At 33.8% G+C, this 23094-nt stretch overlaps 1 protein-coding gene across 1 annotated transcript; it reads right to left on the reverse strand.

The window, feature by feature from the left end:
* Window positions 1–19478: 19478 nt before the first annotated feature.
* On the reverse strand, window positions 19479–23090 carry LOC120332038 (uncharacterized). Its single transcript, XM_039399240.2, has 8 exons — window positions 22965–23090; window positions 22374–22427; window positions 21731–21817; window positions 21429–21464; window positions 21009–21122; window positions 20191–20319; window positions 19846–19908; window positions 19479–19523 (listed from the first exon to the last, which is right to left on the reverse strand). The coding sequence occupies exons 1-8, from the start codon at window positions 23035–23037 to the stop codon at window positions 19513–19515; spliced, it is 567 nt and encodes a 188-aa protein (XP_039255174.2). The 5' UTR covers window positions 23038–23090; the 3' UTR covers window positions 19479–19512.
* Window positions 23091–23094: the final 4 nt, after the last annotated feature.

Here is a 23094-nt window from a genome sequence, read left to right on the forward strand (position 1 = left end):
ATCTCATAACACCAGAAATGTAATGCCAAGGGTATGATGTCTGTAACTAAGAAAATATTCTAATATAGGGAATCAGATTTTGCTAATACGTTTTGCTTACTTCCCGCACTCTGTTTTCCTTGTTGATTCGGTTCCTCCAGCAAAGTCAGAATTCGGTCCATTTTGTTGGTAAGTACCCCCACTTTGTCATTTAATTGACGCATATTTGCCCTAATATCCCAAACTTCGTTATGCAAAATGCTTATGTCTCGACTCATTTCGTCAATTCTGGAATCTGGAAAATATTTGTAAAATTGTTTACAATAGGCTATGTATGACGCCAAATTGAAAGATAACATTCTCGATTATAGAATTATGGTATCATATAGAAACCTTAAAATATGTTATTTATAGGGTTACCACATTTTGTGACTTCAAAGCGGTGTGATTTTTTCAACTTTAAATTCACCGATTTTACATTATGGGCATTTGGCATACTGGCCTTTAAACGTAACAATATGTATCGATTACAATTTGTTCAACAACAGTATCGAGAACATGCTAATTGGTAATGTTCGTGTACTATACTGACTGGCTTAACGCCAAAGCGGGACTTTTGGCTGACCAGTCGGGATGCCGGGACAAGACGTTGAAAAGTGGAACTGTATACCGCCTAAAAAGGGACGTATAGTAAGCCTAGTTAGTTACGTGGGAAAGTGCGAATTGTAATATATTTATAAACGAGACAAGCTGGCTAATGAGTGAAATATTTTCGTGATTCCTTTTGTGTGCCAACTTCGTGAAATTCCCAGTACTACTTATAAGTAATGAACGAGAATTTACTGGTTTGGGAATGAGCTATAAAACTTTGGAAAAGTAGTTTAGGTATGAAGTCGTGAAACACATTGTTCGAACAAAACACAGTATAGTTTATACACTAGTATATAACTATCAAAAAATAAAATTTTTAGTTAAAAGTCACCTCCTAAATATGCATTGACTTGATTGAATTCATACTCTTTGAATTTCATGTCGAATATAACCCGAGTATTCGTTGCACTGGAAGTTCAACTCAAAGTGTCAACCTTATTGTTTGAATTCAAATTCAATACAATATGGCTATTATGTTGAACGAGTGCACGGAATGCCACATATTTAAAAATGGAAAGTTTCATAGAAAAAAGACTCACCTTCAATTGCACACGCTTCGTTTTTCATACCTGAAGCAGATCCCCCTAAAATTGATAGCAGTAAATATGAAAGGCAAAAAGGGGTTGTTTTTCCAAATGTAACAAAGTTTGTTGTAATTTCTTTTATGTGAAAACAAAGGGCTCAACTAACTTTACTTGCCCACAGCCTTGTTTTATATTTATTATAGCGTTGACTGTAAAGAGGGCTTATTGCGTTTGTAGTGGTATTAGTTGCATTTAAAATTCGAATGATGGTTTGTGCATGTTTTCAATAATTTATTTAAAAGTAGAAAGCAGGATGATAATAATGGGAAAAGCTTCTGAAATAAATATACCTTTAAAGAAATCATCGCTTGTCTTCGGTTTTTCATCAAGTACAAGTTTCTGATCAGATTTTTCTTTAGCATTCTTCTCAGATTGATCTTAATCCATAAAAGAAAACGAAACGATAAATTATTTACTATATTTCGTAGTTACTTAATGGTTTTTTAGTTCGTTTTCTTGTGGAAAGTAGTAAGTAATGACTTGTAATGCCTATTCACAAAAATGAGGTAAGTCCAAACTTTATCGGAAAACTGTTAGTCTATATGGAAAGCTAACATCCTTGATTATAGAATGATGGTATCATATAGAAACCTTAACATACGTTAGTTACAGGGTTACCACATTTTGTGACCTCAAAGCGGTGTTAAATCCACCGATTTTACATTATGAGCATTTGGCATACTGTAACAATTACAATTTGTTCAACAATAGTATCGAGAACATGCTAATTGGTAATGTTCGTGTACTATACTGACTGGCTTAACGCCAAAGTAGGACTTTTGGCTGACCAGTCGGGACGCCGGGACAAGACTTTAAAAAGTGGGATTGGCTCGCCTAAAACAGGACATATAGTAAGCCCAAATAGTTACGTGGGAAAATGCGAATTGTAATTATATTTATAACGAGACAAGATGACTAATGAGTGAAATATTTTCGTGATCCCTTTTGTGTGCCAACTACTTGAAAATTCACTGTACTACTTATAAGTAATGAACGAGAATTCAATGGTTTGGGAATGAGCTATGAAACTTTAGAAAAGTAGTCTAGGTATGGAGTGGTAAAACACATTGTTCGGGCAAAAACAGTATATAGTACAAAGAGTATATACACTAATATATAACTATCAAAAAATATTTTTTTTAAGTTAAAAGTCACCTCCTTAATATGTATTCACTTGATTGAATTCATACTCTGTGAAAAACATGTCGAATATAACCCGAGTATTTGTTGCACAAGTAATTCAACTCAAAGAGTCAACCTTATTGTTTGAATTCAAATTCAATACAATATGGCTATAATGTTGAACGAGTGCACAAAATGCCACATATTTAAAAATATAAAGTTACAAGGAACAAAAGACTCACCTCCAATTGGAATCGCTTCGTTTTCCAAACCTGAAGCAGATCCCCCTAAAATTTATGGCAGTAATTATGAAAGGCGTATTTTCTTTTATGTGAAAACAAAGGGCTCAATTTACCTGCCTACAGCCTTGTTTTATATTTATTATAGCGTTTACTGTAAAGAGGACTTATTGTGTTTGTGGTGGTGTTTTATTTGCATTTAAAATTTAAATGATGGTTTGTGCATGTTTTCAATACCTTATCTAAAAGTAGAAGGCAGAATGATATTAACGGGAATAGCTTCTGAAACAACCAAACCTAGAATTAAATCATCGCTTGTCTTCGTTTTTTTATTAAGAACAGGTTTCTTATCAGGTTTTTCTTTAGCATTCTTCTCTGATTGACCTTATTCCATGAAAGAAAACGAAACGATGAATTATTTGCTTAATTTTGTTGTTATCAAATGATTTTTAGTTTGCTTTCTTGTGCAAAGTTTTATGTAATGACTTGTAATACATATTTACATAAATGTTAATAGATACATTAGCAATTGAGTATTATGTGTACCAGGTTAGGGTTAGGCCCTAATTTATTCCGATTTTTCTTATTTTAGTTCTATTACGAGTTCGGGGACTGTCTGTGTTAGCCAATTGAATATATACCAGTCCCTTCATGAAACTTGCTGTAAAATAGGTGAACAAAATTAGTTACCTCCATATTGTTACTCATATTTCTCGAGCGCCGTATTATGATCAAAAGAAAACTGAATTTGATTTACACTAATAACTAGGGCTGGGCATTTTCGAATATCTGATGATTTCAGAATCGAATCGAATAATTTCTCCGAATCGAATCACGAATACTTGGAACATTTATAATTGTATGCAGGGATGGCCAATTCGAATGTGTTCGAATATCTCGTCATTCGAATATCGGAATTAGCGTTTATAAAAATATCGGATATTCGTGTGACGTCACACATTTTCGACGCCACTTTCGAGACGTTTCCGTTGAATGAAAACATACTCGATAGAAACTTGCGCGCGATTGCTTAATCAGCGGAAATATTATTTAGGCTGTAAACGCCTTTACGTTTGTGTTATTTTCTCCAAAACGCAAATTTTCCACAAATTTGTTCCACGATAACGATGACAATAATTTTATTTTTGTACTCGCACGAAATTGTGAATACGTTAATCGGCAGTGAGTTTCTAAAGAAAACGCAAATTTTTTGATTGGAAAGCGGCAATTTAAAATACTGAAAATAAAACTGTAAACAAAATATGTTTTATTGAAGCCCGCGACAGTTTGAAAAACGCTTTTCTAGGCAATGAAAATCGTAAAATTTCCGCATTATGTTTGGTCCGCGAAACATATCGTCACTAATTGCGGGCGTGATTTGCCTGATTATCCATTACTTTAATTAAATTGCCGTCGAAAATTTTTGTGTTAACATTATACAAGGGTTGAAACGCGACTTTTTCCGGGTTGTGAGAATGTATATAACGGTGACCGTACATTTGAACCCACGTACATTTGAACCCATGCGTATATCCACGGGTTCAATCTATATGCGGGTGCTATAACCCATGGGTTAGGGTTAGTATGGGTTTAACTATCCGTGAAACAAAAAAAAATCCATAGGTGCAATAGCATACAGGTGCAATTGTCATGGGTTCAAATGTACGTGGGTTCAAATGTAATGGAACCGTATATAACATAATTAATCTAAAAAATATTCAATCAATTTTTATTGTGCTGGAATAAATTTTACTCTGAGATTTTACGGCAGAGTTATGGATTTTTCGAACGGTTTTAGCTTAAAAATAATCGGAGTGGCGACATTTCGATTGATCGGAGTCAGTTTTACACATCTCAAATTTGCTGAATTCGCAAAATATGGATCAAAACAATATATAATCGGGCAGTTCACCACACATTTTTATTTTTATGTCCGCGGATTGCCATGGTATATTGGAATGGTGAGAATTTTATTTTGTAGACGCATCCGCAGGTTAAATTGAAAACAATTAATAAAGCAAGACATTTTAATTATGCCTGTATCGGTCACGAATCAATCACTTGGCACAACAGGAAAATATATATTCGTCGTTATGTTATTCATTGTAAAAGTCGGCTCTTTCAACAGGTGGAGTAATCGCGGCGATATGTATTTTTAATTTACTGCTAAACTTTTTATGTTTATTCATTGTAAGAAATGAAGTTGTACTCTGCAGAATTTTATATCAGTTATTGAGATTTTTCTAACGGCGATAACGAGTTGGTGAGATTGCAAAAATACGTATCAAAATGAAATACATCAGGCAGTTTAACTCGTACCAGATCGCTGTCGACCGAATAGTAATGTTTTTATTTTGACGTAAGAAGAAGCAACAGCGAGTTACGTTGGACACATAAAATTGATATATAAAAATATTTTGGAATCTCGTAGTTGTCATGGATTGAATATGTTATGTGACAGGATTATCATTATACACTGAAAAGACGGAACGAGCTCGGAATCGTGATGGCTGTTACAGGCGGCAATGGGAGTTTCCGATTTTGAAAATCCTGGCTGCGCGCCTGGCAGTGGTGGTCATCTATCCTCTAACTTATTGCTAATATCAGACAGATCCATATGCTACACATAATACCAATATGGTTCATATTGAATAATATACAAATAAACTGGTAGGTAGTAGAATATTCTAGGCTTAAATATTAGAATTTGTAAAGGCATAATGGATATTCGATTGTTGTTGCTTGCTTCAGTTGCCTGTATTCAGATTCATATTTAGATATTTGTTTTCATCGTGCAAGAAACAATGCAAAATAATAAACACACATAAAATAAGCAAAAAAAAACGAAAGACATTGAATCTAGCAATGGATGAGGGGTCTCGAAAGACTCGGTGAGTCATCCAGTCAGAGACACCTTTTTGATAAGTTAAAGCAGCAAATTCAGGAGAGAAACATTTTTTTAACTCAACCTAAGATACACAATGATAAAATTTTAACAGACCGTGGGAAAAAACTTTGTAATATATTTCGTATAGATGGCGTATTAGCGACATCTAGAGAACAGGATATGCCCGATGAGTGCAAGCACAGCATAACTTTTCTGACGAATATGACTAAGCATAAGAAATGACGCTTCTGCCCAGCAACGAGGGTCGTTACTCGTTATGAAAGCGATCGACAGACAAATTAACTTATTGCCTCAATAGTATACTTGAAAATAGGAAATATTTATGCATTTAGCTAATGTCACATGATGAGTAGACAGAAATAGACAATACCAAGCATGAATCAGATAACAGCAAAGTAAATGATGCACAACCTCCTGAATGCCGGAATGACAGAATGAGGATGCAGTAATATAATAGAACATACCGGCAGATGGATAAAGTGTATGTAAAATGATATTTCAGACACATCACAAGAATGTCTCTTTAGACTACTGGTAAGAATCAAGATATAAAGTTTCCAAGGCATGCTTGTACGAATTATATTTCATTGTTCGAGTACTGTTCGAGGAAGCGATCCCATAATTTGACACCAACAAATTTGATTGAGTTTTGCGCAAGTTTGTTGGAATATCCAGTAACATAATAAGAGCACCTGGCAGAGGACCGTGTACCATATGAGTGCACATCACCCTGCTTCACGAAATAGTTGGTGAATGCTAGAGGTAGTTTTTTGTTGTGGTGTTGGTGCATTAATTTCAACACTTCGATTTTATATACATCTACTATTTTATATATATGAAGGCTATGGTAAATTGGACTAAGATGATTGCGGTAACCATTATTTGAAATGGCGCGGTGTGCTCGATTCTGTAAAATTTCGATGCGTTGCAATAAGGTCTTATGAACCCCATGCCACTATGCCATATTCAATATGGGATTGAAATAAAGAGTAGTAAATCATACGTGAAGTGGTTAGGGATGTAAAATGTCGAAGCTTATATAATATTCCAACTGATTTGGATAATTTAACAGCTAGATTGCCTATTTGAATAGCCCACTTCAATTTGTTGTCTATATATAAACCCAGATATTTATAGGAGTTGACATTTTCAAGTATCATACCATCAATTCTGATGGACAGATCATTTTGAGAGTTGCTTCTATATGGAGATATTAACAATGTCTTTGATTTATTAATGTTTATTGTTAATTTGTTGGCCCTCATCCAATTTGTTACTTTTGAAATTTCAGTGTTCACCCTTAATTGACCCTGCACTTAATTGGAGGGCTGTGCATTTATAACTGTCTAGGAGATTGGTGTCATCGGCAAACAATTTGGAAAATAGCGAAGAGCAATGTGTTAATGAAAACTAAAAATAGCAACGGGCCCAAACAGCTGTCCCTAGGAACTCCGAGAGTCACTGGTAAAGGAAGCGAACAATATGTTCCTACTTGAACATACTGTGATCTTTCACTTAAATAGCTAGAAATGAGTTCATTTGCTATACCCCTAATACCGTAATGTCTCAGCTTTAAAACCAGAATGTTATGATTTACGATATCGAAGGCCTTCTTTAGATCTAGAAAAGTTGCACTAATGAAATCTTTTCTTTTTAATTTATCAGAAATATATGAGATTGTATCCAAAATGGCATGCGATGTGGAATGATTGTTCTGAAAATCGAATTGAAATTTATTTATTACATCATGTTTGGTTAAAAAATTCACAAGTCTTTTATGAATCAAGCGCTCAAATATTTTATCACTTGTTGAAAGGATTGATATTGGTCTATAATTTGACACATTTCTTTTAATGCCAGATTTGAACAGTGGGATCACCCGAGCAACTTTGAGAGATGATGGAAAGAAGCCCAGTGACAGGGAGCAATTAAAAATTTTGCCAAACAAGGTGAAATGAGATCAGCAACTAATTTAAGGAAGCGTGCTGGAATGTTATCAGGACCTACTGCCTTACTCTCTTTCAAATTTGATAATTCTATCATCATTTCATTAGTAGTGGACAAACTCATGAAAATAGACTGGCTCACACGATTACTGAGGAAAGACTTATAGCTGTTCATTTCACTTCAAAATTTGTCTGAGAGGCTAGAGCCAATTGTGGGGAAATATTTGTTAAATTCAGTTGCAATCAAATGACCATCTTCAAGGGTCCGGGCGTTTTCGGAAAGAATTTCCTCGATTTTTTGTTTAGATGTATTTTTAGTATGGGTAATTTGGTTGACAATTTTCCAAGTTGACCTAGGATTACCTCTGTTTTGGGCAATTAAATTTTGGTAATAAATTTGTTTAGATTTATCTACAGCTTTCGTCAAAATATTTCTGTATTTTCTGAAATATGAGCGCTGGGAATTGGTACCCTTCAAAAAGTGGGATTTGAACATCTTGTTTTTATGTCGAATGCAAGCAGTTACCCCTTTAGTTATCCATGGTTTTAGGTGTAATCTTTTCTGACGTCGTGAGAGTGGACGTAGAGGGACATGGCGGTCAATCAAGTCAACAAGTGACTGTATGAATCCATCAAACAAAATATCAAAGTTTTGAGTATTTAATTGCATTCTGGAAAACTGTTTATTAATGCACTGTGCATCTATACGAAAGGAGTCGGTCGAAAAAGAGGACATATCCCTCAAAATTATGCAGTCATTTGAGTAAGGTGGTTTTATGCCATTAACACAGCACATGATTGGGAAGTGGTCAGAGATATCTGACAGTATAATATAAGAATTGAATTGTAAGTTTGTCATCTTAGTATATATATATATATATGGTCAATAGGAGTTGCTGATGTATTACTAACTCTTGTAGGCTTGTTAATTAGAGAACTAGCATTATGGGAATTAAGCATATTGACATAATTTTCAATTTGGATATTAGTTGATGTTGAAAGTAAATTGATATTGAAATCTCCTAATATAAAAACATGTTTATTCGCCAATTTAGACAGTGTTGATTCAAATATGTCAGTATAGCATGGAATATCATTACGGGGGTGTTTATAGATTATGCCGATGACTAATCTTTTGACAGTGTTGGCCAAACTAATGTCCAACCATATATTTTCAATGCATTTTATTACTCTCAGAAAATATACAAAATTATCTGAATACAAGTAGTATTCTTGTCAATAGACTTGACCATTATCGTAATATCATGGTACCAATGATAGAAAGCGTCAGACAACTCCTTGGCAATCTTTTCATATGGTCATTTGTACTAAGTGTACAATTTTAATGAACTAACTGTGTCACAAGTTGCTAATATTTTTATTGATAGCTATAAACAATCAATTACTTTGTGTACCTTATACTGTTGGCTTGTGGCTTTATTTTGATATTTCTGTTGAAGCTTATTCCCTATTTTACTGGGTTTTAATAAACTAAAACAAAAATGTGGTATTTTCGATTTTAGAATGTATTCGGAATTCCAGATTCGAAAACATTATTTTAGAATGTATTCGGAATAGTTTAGTATTCGGAAATGGCCATCCCTGATTGTATGTAAGTTTCCTATTGTATTAGGTCCTTCAGACACATAAATTACTGGAAACGTAAAATACATCACTCAGACAGATTTATGAGCGTTCACACACCATGAAAATTACGTTTTCATCAATACCTCACTACAGAAAAGAGTCTCATGTCAGGATTCCGTTGAAAAAAAATGGCTTCAATAAAAAAAATTGAAAAATTTACCTCGACCATTGGCGGCAAGGAATGGCGGCGATTCGAAACTTCGCTCAGAACCGATTCGAATAATTTACTATTCGATTCGAATATTCGATTCCAAATGCCCAGGCCTATTGATAACAAATCAAAATCTATCTTGGTCATATAAAGCATATCAGCCATAAATGGCATTGCGAGTATACTGAGTGTGTTACCAATGGCCAAAATTTACCCTCAGAAATTGAGCCATTTCCAGGGTTAGAATCACAAATAAGTTAGGATAAACCTAACTAACTGACCTACGCTTGGCTCGACTTCTTGTGCCTTTTCGCCAACTGGAACATTTTCTTGTTTTGAATCGTTGTCCATTTTGATAATAATATGTAATTCACTGTTTTGCACATAAATAAATATCTGTTTAACACACAATAATACCATTTTTAATACAACGTTTCACGCGGGTACGTACTTGAATCATAAGTGTTAGGAGAATATTTTTGGGACCTGATACACATTGCTTCCTTCTCATGTTAACACTTTGACCTACGGATTGTTGAACCAAAGAGTACTTGTGAACCGTTTTGCTAAATTCTTTCTTCCAAAAGCTGTTCAAACAATGTTTGACGAAACGATTTCATTCTCCTATTTATTTATAATTCCCATAAAAACTTATGTGGCGGTACCTGGTCTCCTGTTCGCTAACGCAAATTTCGCGTTAATATAACAATTTTCAAAAATATATAAAAATTTTATTAACATGCGTGAATTTAAAATTTCTAATTGAAAAAAAAAAAATTCCCCAGAAAAAAATCGAATATTGTTTTTTCGTCTTAACAGGCATTTGTTTAAGCGGTCTAGTACTTTGCATTTGACGATCATACCTGTTATATACAGTACTATGTATTCATTGATAAAACGGCCAAAAATTCCTCATTGATTAAACAATTGAGAAGTTAACTAACACATTTTAGCGTATGATCAGGGATATCCATATAAATTAGGCGCCAAATTGCGTTCTACAGCATGAGTTGCTGATAAAAAATTCAAAGTTTACCAAAGTACCAAATTTATTCTTAAAACATTTGACATTCATTTATATTTTCACAAATGTTACCACAGGTGAACAAGAATTGAGGTAATTCGTCATTAAGGGTGATAAACTGCATGTCGTTTCCAATTGGGTATAAACTGATAATAAGCTTGACAATGCTCAGCAAAAAACAAGTGACATCAAATATTTAAATAAAATTTTATCTATTCAGTAAGGTACAAAAGTTTACGCGCAGTAAACATGGCGTGACGCTCTAGTTGCGCTTTATTTATTGGATAAAAATTGGGTACTCCCAAAGTATGTGAACCAAGTTGGCGGAAACCGGAACGTAGTATGTGTACCAGGTTAGGGTCAGGCCATAATTTTAATCCACTTTTCCTCAATTTAGTTCTATTACGAGTTCGGGGACTAGCCAAGTGACTCCCCCAATAATTGTATCTGAAAATATTCCCCAACCCTAACCTGGTACACATACTACGTTCCGGTGTCCGCCATCTTGGTTCACATACTTCGGGAGTACAAAACATTGACATCACGCAGAGACAATTAATTATTACCTCACCCAAATTAACATGTTGCTGAAGACAATAAAGAAGAGCAATGATTCTTACTTTGTATTTAGCATTGCGTTTTTTTTATGTTTGCTGGGAACGCTCTCTATAAATAGTCATTAAATCAAACCAATTGGAATCATCTCATTTGTTTTTAAAGAAAAATTTAATAACGCCAATGATGAATCGTAGATAAAATCTTATTAGAGTATCGCAGAAACGGTTGCTATGTCGTTGTCTTAGGTTGGAAATCCGGGCGCAATTCGCATACCCACAAACTCACGCAAGGTGTAGCTATTTACTTAGCAATAGCTGCTTCTAAAGCCTTTATTTTGTTTTTAAGGATGAATGGCGTATGAAAACTTAGCATTAAAATTATTGTTCACCTTTCGAGCATTCCTCTCCTAAATATATACATACAAAAAAATCGATGAATACAGCGATATTTATTAACGTCTTTAAACGACTCAGGCCTACAATAAATACAATCACGCATGTAATAAATTCGAAAATTTGCGTAGTTCATTCCAATGGTGACATTGTAGGCGATTGAAATCATTTAGGCTTAGTGTTGTTTTACTTTTGCAATTGTGCAGTTGCAGATGTGTCGGTTAAAATAAGTATACAATCCGCTAAGAACCATTGACCTATTTTCCGCAAATTAGACCGAATTGGAAAACCAAACATGGCTTAAAAATTACTCATGTTGCTCAAAAACATTTTGTTTTTTGTCTGACAATTCGCTTGTCGTGATATACGAAGAATACGTGCAAACACACCGAACATCATATTTGCAAAGTATTGTACGTAATATTATATTTGCCAAGCAAAAAGGTTCACATACCTCACCTTATAATTTTTTAAATAATTTTAGCAAATGAAAAACTCATGTATGCCATATATTTAAAGTTTCGTATTATTTTGGGGCAATAATGTAAGTTTTTCGATTCGCGTCCATATTCTTCGTCCTAAAGCAGGAGTCGGCCTCCTACCTCCCGCGGAGTAGAATAATCGGGCCCGCGACGCTTCACTGAATCATAGTAACAAAACGGCTGGTTTGACGATTATATTCTTTACGTAACAGAATTTATTGTGAGACACCTGTAGACTAAATTATATTATAACCTAGCAGCTATATAATTCACAATACCTCGTTTAATGAGCCTATAAAATTGTGATTCATCGGCATTCGTTCGGTTTTTAACTTTTTAAAAAACTGTTGGCGGCCGACAAGACTTGCAACCCTTAATTTTGGCCCGCGAGTAACAAAAGGTTGCCGACCCCTGTCTTAGGGGAATATGCTTATTTAAATTGAAAGCCAACAAACACGTCATAACCTGATACTACTCGTTTTAAAACTTTGGTTTGCACAGTAGTCTCTTTCATCTATCACAAAATTAGAAACAGATATGGTACGTATCTCATACAACATTTGAATACCCTCCTATTACAAAGGGTATAAAAGACTCACAATTTAAATTAAACTGTTCCGAATTACCATCATACCTATTGTGAGTTGAGTGTTGACTTATGCTTTCAACAACAGACTTCGGACTTTCGGTCAATGTTTGAGCGCCGAATTGAATTGAAGCTCCGTGTTTGCAGAGTTACTTTTATCAAAAATAACTAATTAGATACGGTTAGGCGGAACTACATAAGTGGAAATTTAAATGGCCGAGCATATCTTTCTCTAAAATCACGCTCATTTCGCAATAATATATTGAATATGTCAAAAAAATGAATATATAGAGTACAGTATATTTTATTGTTTTTATTTATTATATATACAGTACATTTTATTGTATTCATGTATAATATGCTACAAACGTGCGCTTAAGATAACTGTGTATCACACCAGGTTGGTAACATTTTCCCATTTACGCCCGTTGCGTAATTTTTTTATTCTTCGGTTATTTAGCAAATCTAAAAAATGCTTAAACAATTTTTCTGGTCATGAGATTTTCGTTTGCTACAATTTTTTGAAAAATTATAAAGTAAGGTTGCTTTCTATAAAAAATATCCCATTTATCCCTCTTCGAAAGTGTACAAAATTTTAGCGTATTTTGTCACATTTAAATTCAATTCATATTGATCAGGGATATCCATATAAATTAGGCGCCAAATTGCGTTTTACAGCATGAGTTGCTGATAAAAAATTCAAAGTTTACCAAAGTACCAAATTTATTCTTAAACATTTGACATTCATTTATATTTTCACAAATGTTACCACAGGTGAACAAGAATTGAGGTAATTCGTCATTAAGGGTGATAAACTGCGTGTCGTTTCCAATTAAGTATAAACTGATTATAAGCTTGACAATGCTCAGCAAAAAACAAGTGACATCAAATATTTAAATTAAATTTTATCTATTCAGTAAGGTACAAAAGTTTACGCGCAGTAAACATGGCGTGACGCTCTAGTTGCGCTTTATTTATTGGATAAAAATTGGGTACTCCCAAAGTATGTGAACCAAGTTGGCGGAAACTGGAACGTAGTATGTGTACCAGGTTAAGGTCAGGCCACAATTTTATTCCAATTTTCTTCAATTTAGTTCTATTACGAGTTCGGGGACTAGCCAAGTGACTCCCCTAATAATTGTATCTGAAAATATTCCCCAACCCTAACCTGGTACACATACTACGTTCGGGTGCCCGCCATCTTGGTTCACATACTTCGGGAGTACAAAAAATTGACATCACGCAGAGACAATTAATTATTATCTCACCCAAATTAACATGTTGCTAAAGACAATAAAGATGAGCAATGATTCTTACTTTGTATTTAGCATTGCGTTTTTTTATGTTTGCTGGGAACGCTCTCTATAAATAGTCATTAAATCAAACCAATTGGAATCATTTCATTTGTTTTTAAATAAAAATTTAATAACGCCAATGATGAATCGTGGATGAAATCTTATTAGAGTATCGCAGAAACGGTTGCTATGTCGTTGTCTTAGGTTGGAAATCCGGGCGCAATTCGCATACCCACAAACTCACGCAAGGTGTAGCTATTTACTTAGCAATAGCTGCTTTTAAATGCTTTATTTTGTTTTTAAGGATGAATGGCGTATGAAGACTTAGCATTAAAATTATTGTTCACCTTTCGAGCATTCCTCTCCTAAATATATACATACAAAAAAAAATCGATGAATACAGCGATATTTATTAACGTCTTTAAACGACTCAGGCCTACAATACAATCACGCATGTAATAAATTCGAAAATTTGCGTAGTTCATTCCAATGATGACATTGTAGGCGATTGAAATTATTTAGGCTTAGTGTTGTTTTACTTTTGCAATTGTGCAGTTGCAGATGTGTCGGTTAAAATAAGTATACAATCCGCTAAGAACCATTGACCTATTTTCCGCAAATTAGACCGAATTGGAAAACCAAACATGGCTTAAAAATTACTCATGTTGCTCAAAAACATTTTGTTTTTTGTCTGACAATTCGCTTGTCGTGATATACGAAGAATACGTGCAAACACACCGAACATCATATTTGCAATGTATTGTACATAATATTATATTTGCCAAGCAAAAAGGTTCACATACCTCACCTTATAATTTTTTAAATAATTTTAGCAAATGAAAAACTCATGTATGCCATATATTTGAAGTTTCGTATTAATTTAGCGCAATAATGTGAGTTTTTCGATTCGCGTCCATATTCTTCGTCCTAAAGCAGGAGTCGGCCACCTACCTCCCGCGGAGTAGAATAATCGGGCCCGCGACGCTTCACTGAATCATAGTAACAAAACGGCTGGTTTGACAATTATATTCTTTACGTAACAGAATTTATTGTGAGACACCTGCGGACTAAATTATATTATAACCTAGCAGGTATATAATTCACAATAACTCGTTTAATGAGCCTATAAAATTGTGATTCATCGGCATTCGTTCGGTTTTTAACCTTTAAAAAAAATGTTGGCGGCCGACAAGACTTGCAACCCTCAATTTTGGCCCGCGAGTAACAAAAGGTTGCCGACCTCTGTCTTAAGGGCGTATGCTTATTTAAATTGAATACCAACAAACTCGTCATAACCTGATACTACTCGTTTTAAAACTTTGGTTTGCACAGTAGTCTCTTTCATCTATCACAAAATTAGAAACAGATATGGTACGTATCTCATACAACATTTGAATACCCTCCTATTACAAAGGGTATAAAAGACTCACAATTTAAATTAAACTGTTCCGAATTACCATCATACCTATTGTGAGTTGAGTGTTGACTTATGCTTTCAACAACAGACTTCGGACTTTCGGTCAATGTTTGAGCGCCGAATTGAATTGAAGCTCCTTGTTTGCAGAGTTACTTTTATCAAAAATAACTAATTAGATACGGTTAGGCGGAACTACATAAATGGAAACTTAAATGACCGAGCATATCTTTCTATAAACTCACGCTCATTTTGCAATAATATATTGAATATGTCAAAAAAATGAATATATAGAGTACAGTATATTTTATTGTTTTTATTTATTATATATACAATACATTTTATTGTATTCATGTATAATATACAACAAACGTGCGCTTAAGATAACTGTGTATCACACCGGGTTGGTAATATTTTCCCATTTACGCCCGTTGCGTAATTTTTTTTCATTCTTCGGTTATTTAGCAAATCTAAAAAATGCCTGTGTACCTGGTTAAGGTTGAGTCAAAATTTCATTCCGATTTTCTTCATTTTATTTCTATTACGAGTTCGGGGACTGTATTTGTTAGCCAAGTAAATATACCACCTGCCCATAGGCTTCCGTCCCTACACAATTTAATGTAAAATATGCGAAAAAAATTAGTTACCTTCATAATGGTACACCTACTTCTGGGTCGCCGGTTTTTGTGACATTTCGATGTTATATTATGTATTTTACACAACAGGAAAATCCACTGTGATATTTAATTAAATTCTGATATGTATCATTTTAAATGTTATTAATAGTTATATTTAAGGATAAAATGGAATATAAATAGAACAGAATAACGGTAAAACATGCGTAACCTATAAAATTATGGCTATAAGTGATTATATTCGGTAATAACTTGAATTTGAGAATATTTTAAAAGTTCAAAATTGTAATAAAACGTCAAGGTACCAGAAACGTGACGTCATTATACCTGTTTAGATTCGCGGGGGTGGCTCAGTGTTAACGAGGCGGCAGATGTCGCTAGCATGATCCCTCCTCACAAAAAATTATCTAAGCATGCATCTACTAGCTTAGCTTTCAAAACATTTCATATCAAATAGAACATCTGAAAATATCTGAAGTTTTGGTCGATTTAGTCAATTCAATTTAGCCGATTCAATTATCGATCTCAAAAAATGGCCGATATTGCCTATACCCATACCTGTTGCATATCTAAGGTCTATGAGTTCTGAAATTGCAAACTGGCAAACTTATTACAACTTGATACTACCTTTTCTAAAAATCTTCGTTGTACATTAATTTCTCCTATTACAATATTAGGAACTGGCATGGACACGTAGTCTCAATCCCCATTTGCATACCTTTTTATATACTGTGTTCACATTGAATAATTTAAAATTTCAGGTATCAGGGGAAATTGGGTTATACGTTATCAATGACGCTTGCTCATACATTATAAATCCGATGCAGATAGGTCCATATACATTACCTTATAATTTTTTTAAACAATTTTAGCAAAAGAAAAACTCATGTACGGCACATACATAAAAATTCGTAAAAATTTTGTAAAATAATGATTGTCTTTCAATTTTTATCTAAATTATTTCTTTTTAAATAGAGAAATATGCCAAAATTGCAAGTTAATAAACACTTCATAACCTGATACTACTTCTTCTAAAACTTTGATTTGCATGGTAGTCTTGTAGGGACAATAATATTACAAAGGCTAGCCTCTTTCATCTATCACAAAATTAGAAACAGGTTAGGTACGTAGTCTCAATCACCATTTGCATACCTTCTTACTACAAAGGTTATGAAAGATTCATATTTAGCATTAAACTGTTCCGAATTACCATCATAGGTATTTCGAGTTAGTGTTGACTTATGCTTTCAACAACAGACTTCGGACTTTCGGTCAATGTTTGCACGCCGAATTGAATTAAAGCTCTTTTGTTTGCATAGTTACTATTATCTAAAATACCTACTTAGATACGGTTTGGCGGAACTACAGGCCGAGCATATCTTTCTATTCACTCACGCTCATTTCGCAATAATATATTGAATACGTCAAAAAAAAAAAATATATAGAGTACAGAATATTTTATTGTTTTCATTTAATATATATACAGTACATTTTATTGTATTCATATATAATATACTACAAAAGTGCGCTTAATATAATTGTGTATCACACCAGGTTGGTGACATTTTCCCATTCACGCCCGTTGCGTATTTTTTTTATTCTTCGGTTATTTAGCAAATCTAAAAAATGCTTACACAATTTTTCTGGTCATGAGATTTTCGTTTGCTACAATTTTTTGAAAAATTATAAAGTAAGGTTGCTTTCTATAAAAAATATCCCATTTATCCCTCTTCGAAAGTGTACAAAATTTATCTAGGTCGGCAACTGAAAATGTCTAATAATGGACACACTATCAGCGGGCGTGGCGTTGCTTGATAGGGGTATTTTCACTTTGTTGAGCATTTGGAACTTACCAATCGTAATATAATAAAAACATTTTGGTAAATATAAAAAAAATGATATTAATGTACGTGATTTTTGAACCTTCAAATAAAATAAAAACTTTACTATAGATAAAAGTCGAATAATCTAGTACAGTAGATCTAGTACTTTGCCTTTGATGATCATACCTGAAATACTATGTATTTAGTGTCACTGATAAAAGGGCACAAGGTTCCGCATTCAAGCTAACAATTGAAATGTTAACTAACACATTGTAGCGCATTTTGTCACATTCAAATTCAATTCACCCTAAATTTTGTCGGTCATCCACACGAATAAACCTATAAATTAGGCGCTAAATTGCGTTTCATAGCATTAGTTGCTGATAAAAAATTCAGGTTACAAGTACGTTTGACAGTCATTTATATTTTACGAATGTGACCACAGACAAACAGTAAATCTTGGCAATGAAAAAAACATTTGACATCTAATATTTATGCTAAGTACTTATCTATTCAGAGAGGTGCAAAGGTTTTCGCACAGTAAACATGTGCGAAGTTAAACAGTTATATTTCCCTTAGCAATATTAACCGGGACAAAGTCGTCCCATCTGTCGATAACCAGTAAGGGATCTATCACACAGGATAAGCTGAAGGCTTTTAATGAGTTGAAATTAGGAGTCAAATATACGACTTGTCATCTTTGTGAGACTGATGACTTGAAACGCTCGGAGGAAAATGATTGGTGAGTGGAAACAGTGATCCTGTATATATTTCAACATCAACTTTAGTTTATTACTTAGTGAATCGAACATAGGCTGTGTTCCCACCAAACCTTTCTAATAGATAAAAAACAAAAATATATAAAAACCACAATAGTGTCTTCTTTAAATTTTGCCATGGCAGCCAATAAGTAGAAACCACAATTGTTTATGATCACCAAGTAATCCTTGTATGTGGTTTCGTCTCCTTGCTCTTCGAGTTGGTATTATTTTTCGTTCTGATGAATTTTGGTAAAAAATAGAGTAGTTGCTTCTAGATTTTTATTCTTTCAAAATTCTAATTTTCAACTTTACCAATTATTGTTTTAACCATATATTATGAACTTCAATATGTTGTCTTCTCTCTCAAATTTACTTTACATTAACTCGCTGTTTACCCCCATAAACCTGTTGTGTCTCAACCATTTGGGACTACTTAAACATTAAATCACAAAAATAAACTTTATTTTGTAGCTTTACTTTTGTGATGGTGCAAGATTTCTAAAGTTTTACTGAATTTCTCATTCTGCATCGTCGAAGCCAATAGCAAATTCCAAAAATACCAACTTTGAACTTGATGGATTTATTTGAATTAAAATACAGCATTTAATGAAATGTTAAAATATCATTGTTCAACAACTACACAACAAATTCTAAATTTGTATGAAGCTGTTGGATCTCAAGGTTCCCATGACATAAATTTATTTATATTATATATAGAATAGGAGTAGACCAGGGGTGGACAAGGTTTTCAGACAAGGGACCAAAAATTGTGTCTACCTAGATTGGCGGGCCATGTAAAAGTGAATTAAAAAGTTACATTTCAATAAGAATATTTACAGTCTTACCAAAGTGAAAGTGGAAAACAATAAGCCTCCTGCCAAAACTAAATTCAATCACAATCTCAATAAATTCCATACGCTATTTTTTGCTAAACATCAAAATTTGGTTTTAATTTTGTTGTGGCAGCATCATCCGGGCCAGATTAAAGTATCCAGAGTTCCAATTGTTGTTTTAAATTTTATTTATTACATTTAACTATTAGAACAATTCCTTAAAACAAAAATTATCTTACAGGAAGTTGTTTTATTTATTTTTTGACTGATGCTTCCGGGGTCCTAATTGATACTAATGGTAAAAATAGCACCAAATTGAGACGGTTTGACTTTTGTGTTCATAAATTTGTGCATTGGTTTCTTACTAATGTGATATCATATAAGCAATCTTCTCCCAAATAATTTATCTCAATGATATAATAAAAAAAAACATGGTAAAAATTATTTGCTTGGTGGCCCATAGTTTTCGCTTCGGCGGTAGCCTATTGGCGATCTGTAGAAACAAAAAAAAATGAATATTAGATTACACGTCAAAATTAAAACATTTGAAAATTCAGGTAATATCGAAGACAATTTGAGTTTTCGCTTTTATTGAGGGAGATCTATATTACTCGAATTGAACCTTAAAATAGGTATGCTGTTGTTTTAATATATATGCTCTAATTATTCCAAATTCTACTATTACATACGGTTGCATAAAGTTGTTGAAATGTAGAAGTAAAGGTGCTTAAATGAAATGTGTCAATAAATGCAAACAAACACAATCAATTTAGTAACGTTGATTGTGGTAATGAATGTAAAAAAAAACATTATACCGCGGTTGCTCTGCCCCATGTCGCTTGAGGGTTGCTGCCCCATGTCGCTTGAGGGTTGCTGACCTGAAACGTAATAAATGTATTACAAGGTATAATAAAAAAGGATATACACCATGAAAATATTTCAAAATACTTTGAGGGCTGTTTAATGGTAGTTGTATAATTTTGGTTTACGTGTTTATTTATAATCCATTTCTGAAGACAGAAGACAGTGAGACATAGATTTAAAAAAGGTTATTTATCATTTTTCATAACACTAGAAATATAATATGAAGGGTGTTTTAAACTGAAAATATTTCAACTAAGTGAGTTATATTGATAAACATTTTTGCTCATTTCTCGCACTTTGTTGTCTTTGTTGATTCTGCTCCATAAGCAAAGCCATAATTTGGTTCATGCCATTGCGAAGCTCCCCAACTTCGTCGCGGAATTCTTGACGTAAATTACCAATATCTTGACGGATTACCTCCATTTCTGAAAAATATTTGTGTATAGTGCTTTGAAAACTAACGTAATCAATGTTATCATCTAGATCAGTGGTTCTCAAACTGTGGGGATCGCCCCACTAGATGGTCGTATGAAGACTATTTTTGAGGGGGAGTGAAGTTAAAAGTAAAATAATTTGTCAGATTTGATCTTGTCCGCCTTATTTTAGATCTTTGCATTTCAAACCTTTTAATTTATTTCATTATTTAGGTTCCATCCACGTATTTTCAACGTGTTTTTTGTATGAAACACCTTCGGCTTATTATCTGTTATTTGTAGCTTATTGGTAGCTAGTTATTTTTGAGGTGGGCGCGAGACTTGACAAATTAAATTAATTATTAAATTACAAATTAAATTAAAAAGGGGGGGGGGACTTAATAAGTTCAAAAACCACTGATCTAGATACTTTATTATAGTAATTTAAGCAAGATTAAGCAAAGTATGTAAAAATTCATAGTCGGGACCAGATAACTGCAGAATGTCTATGAGCAGAACTTTATTGTAAAAGCTATAACTGATCCAATCTCGTAGATAATTGAACGGACTCCAATGACTTGAAACTTTAGAAAGATAGGCAAAGTATTGTAGGAAGTGTTCATCGCACAACGTATGGTTCTTGCAAAGGACAGTAACTCGTATGGAAGTATCGGAAAATATACTTTTTACTTTAAATTCACCTTCTAGAATAGCATTTTGATCGTGTGGTGGTTGGTTCCTTTCTTGAAAACCTTCTTGAATATGTTCTGGTTCTATTCCTTCTCTAAAATCCATCGGGTTTATTCCCGGCGGTCCTAGAAATAAAATTAGACTGCATTTACGTAAAAATCCAAATACAACTGTGGAAACATAATACAATCCTAAATCAATTCGAACAACAACTTTGGCGTAAATGCAGTTTGAACAATTTGAAGTGTTTGTATTGGACACAACATGTCTAATAAATAGGATGGTAGCATTTACCCAGTGAACTTTATTGCCTAAATAAAACCATATCCTTGGTATACTAGAAATAGTGCAGAAATGCAACAATTTTGATGATCTGGCATTAGGTCATATGTAAACGGGAAGCTACGATGAAAAAAAAAAAAAAGACTCACCTCCAAAAGGTACTGCTTTGTTGCCAGCAACTCCCGCTGAAACAATTTATAAAAAAAAGTTAAAACAAGATGTTTTCTGAATATATCAGAGTTTGTTGTAGTTTGTAAAATGTAAAAACAAAGAGCGCAACTTCACTTGCCCGTAACCATGAATTATAAATGGCGTAGCTCCAAGTGTGGAGAAAGGTTATTGCGTTACTTTGTATTAGTTAATGCATTTAAAAATACTTGTGCCAGCCAATAATTTTTTTTCTTAATATATGAAATGAATGGTGAAGCATTTGAATTAAAACCAGTATTACCTAAAAATGCCTTCTTCTTCAATTTTTCTTCAAGTACGGGTTTTTGTTTTATATCAGGTTTCTCTTTTGTCTTTTCTCCAACTTTCTCTTATTCAAGAATGAATGATTATTTTTGAGCAATTTCTATATTACTAGATAACTACTATTAAGTTTATTCATTTGCGCGCATGACAAGAATAAAGAGTAGAGCAGAGGTGGGCGAGGCTTTTGTACTGGGGGCCGAAAATTTTGACCACGCAGACTGGCGGGCCATGTAAGAATACGTAAAAAGTTACATTTTATGTACAATATTTACAGTGTTACAAAAGGAAAAGTGGAAAACAATAAGCCTCATGTCAAAACCAAATTTCATCGCAATCTTAACAAATTCCTTGAGCTATTTTCTAGCTAAAATATCAAAATTTGGTTTTAGTTTGGTTGAGGCAACATCAGGCGGACCAGATTGGATTACCCGGGCCGAACTTGGTCCGCGGGCCGTAATTCACCCATGGAAGGACTAGTGTGTACCAACATGTATGGTATAATAGCATAAATACTGGAGACCAAATTAATCAATCCAAAAATTGTTAGCAATTAGAAATTTAATAAGCACCAGGTATATGTTTATAACCTAAGTGTTATTTTATTATTTTAATAGCGTCACCTTTGAGTTGTCTCTCGTGTGGCGTTGCACTGAGTTTTTGAGATTCAGGTTGATCTGAAAAAAATTTGAAACAGAAAATCCGGCTTATATCAGTTGTTAAATTCCAATTTGTATGAAAATATTGCAAAAACCTTTGACGAAAGGCATGCTTAACTCAGTAAATAAATAAAAAGGTCTCAACTTTTTAGACATTTTATTTCTTCCTATAAAATGTCAAATGTATCCCCAACCGAACGTATACAAAATTTATCTAGGTCAACAATGTATAAAACTGAAAATGTCCTACAGTGGGCACACTATCACCCGCGGGACCATAGAAGGGGCAGTCGGAGGGCCATAGTGCCCGTCGCAAAATTGATTTTACTTTTCGCTTGACAAAAAACTCCTTCTCTAGTTTCATTGATTGATAAGGTTACATCTTGTTGAGCATTTGGAATCCACCAATCATAATAACACTATAAATAGTGCTGAAAGCCTCCAGAAGGGGGCGATCTATAACAGGTTGGTAACTACTGGCCTAAAATACAGGTTAATTTAATTTACCCCAGGTCAAAAATCACTGCCCCAGACCAAAATCCAAAACTTACTCACCCACGCTCGATTTTATTTGCTCTAAGGCCTTTTCGTCATCGGGAATATTTCCTTTCTTTGAACCATCGTCCATTTTGGTAATATTATGCAATTTACAGAAATCGTGCTGTTCAATTAGAAATCTGATAGC

This window comes from Styela clava, chromosome 6 (genome assembly GCF_964204865.1).
Source record: "Styela clava chromosome 6, kaStyClav1.hap1.2, whole genome shotgun sequence".
Classification (NCBI taxonomy): Eukaryota; Metazoa; Chordata; class Ascidiacea; order Stolidobranchia; family Styelidae; genus Styela; species Styela clava.

Bases quoted from the DNA above. Each gene is read 5' to 3' on its own strand.
- LOC120332038 (XM_039399240.2), bottom strand. From the start codon at position 23,037: ATGGACGATGGTTCAAAGAAAGGAAATATTCCCGATGACGAAAAGGCC. The intron at 21,818-22,373 runs GTGACGCTATTA...TTCTTGAATAAG, and splicing joins ACACGAGAGACAACTCAAAG to AGAAAGTTGGAGAAAAGACA. The intron at 20,320-21,008 runs GTGAATTTAAAG...AATATTTTTCAG, and splicing joins TCAAAATGCTATTCTAGAAG to AAATGGAGGTAATCCGTCAA.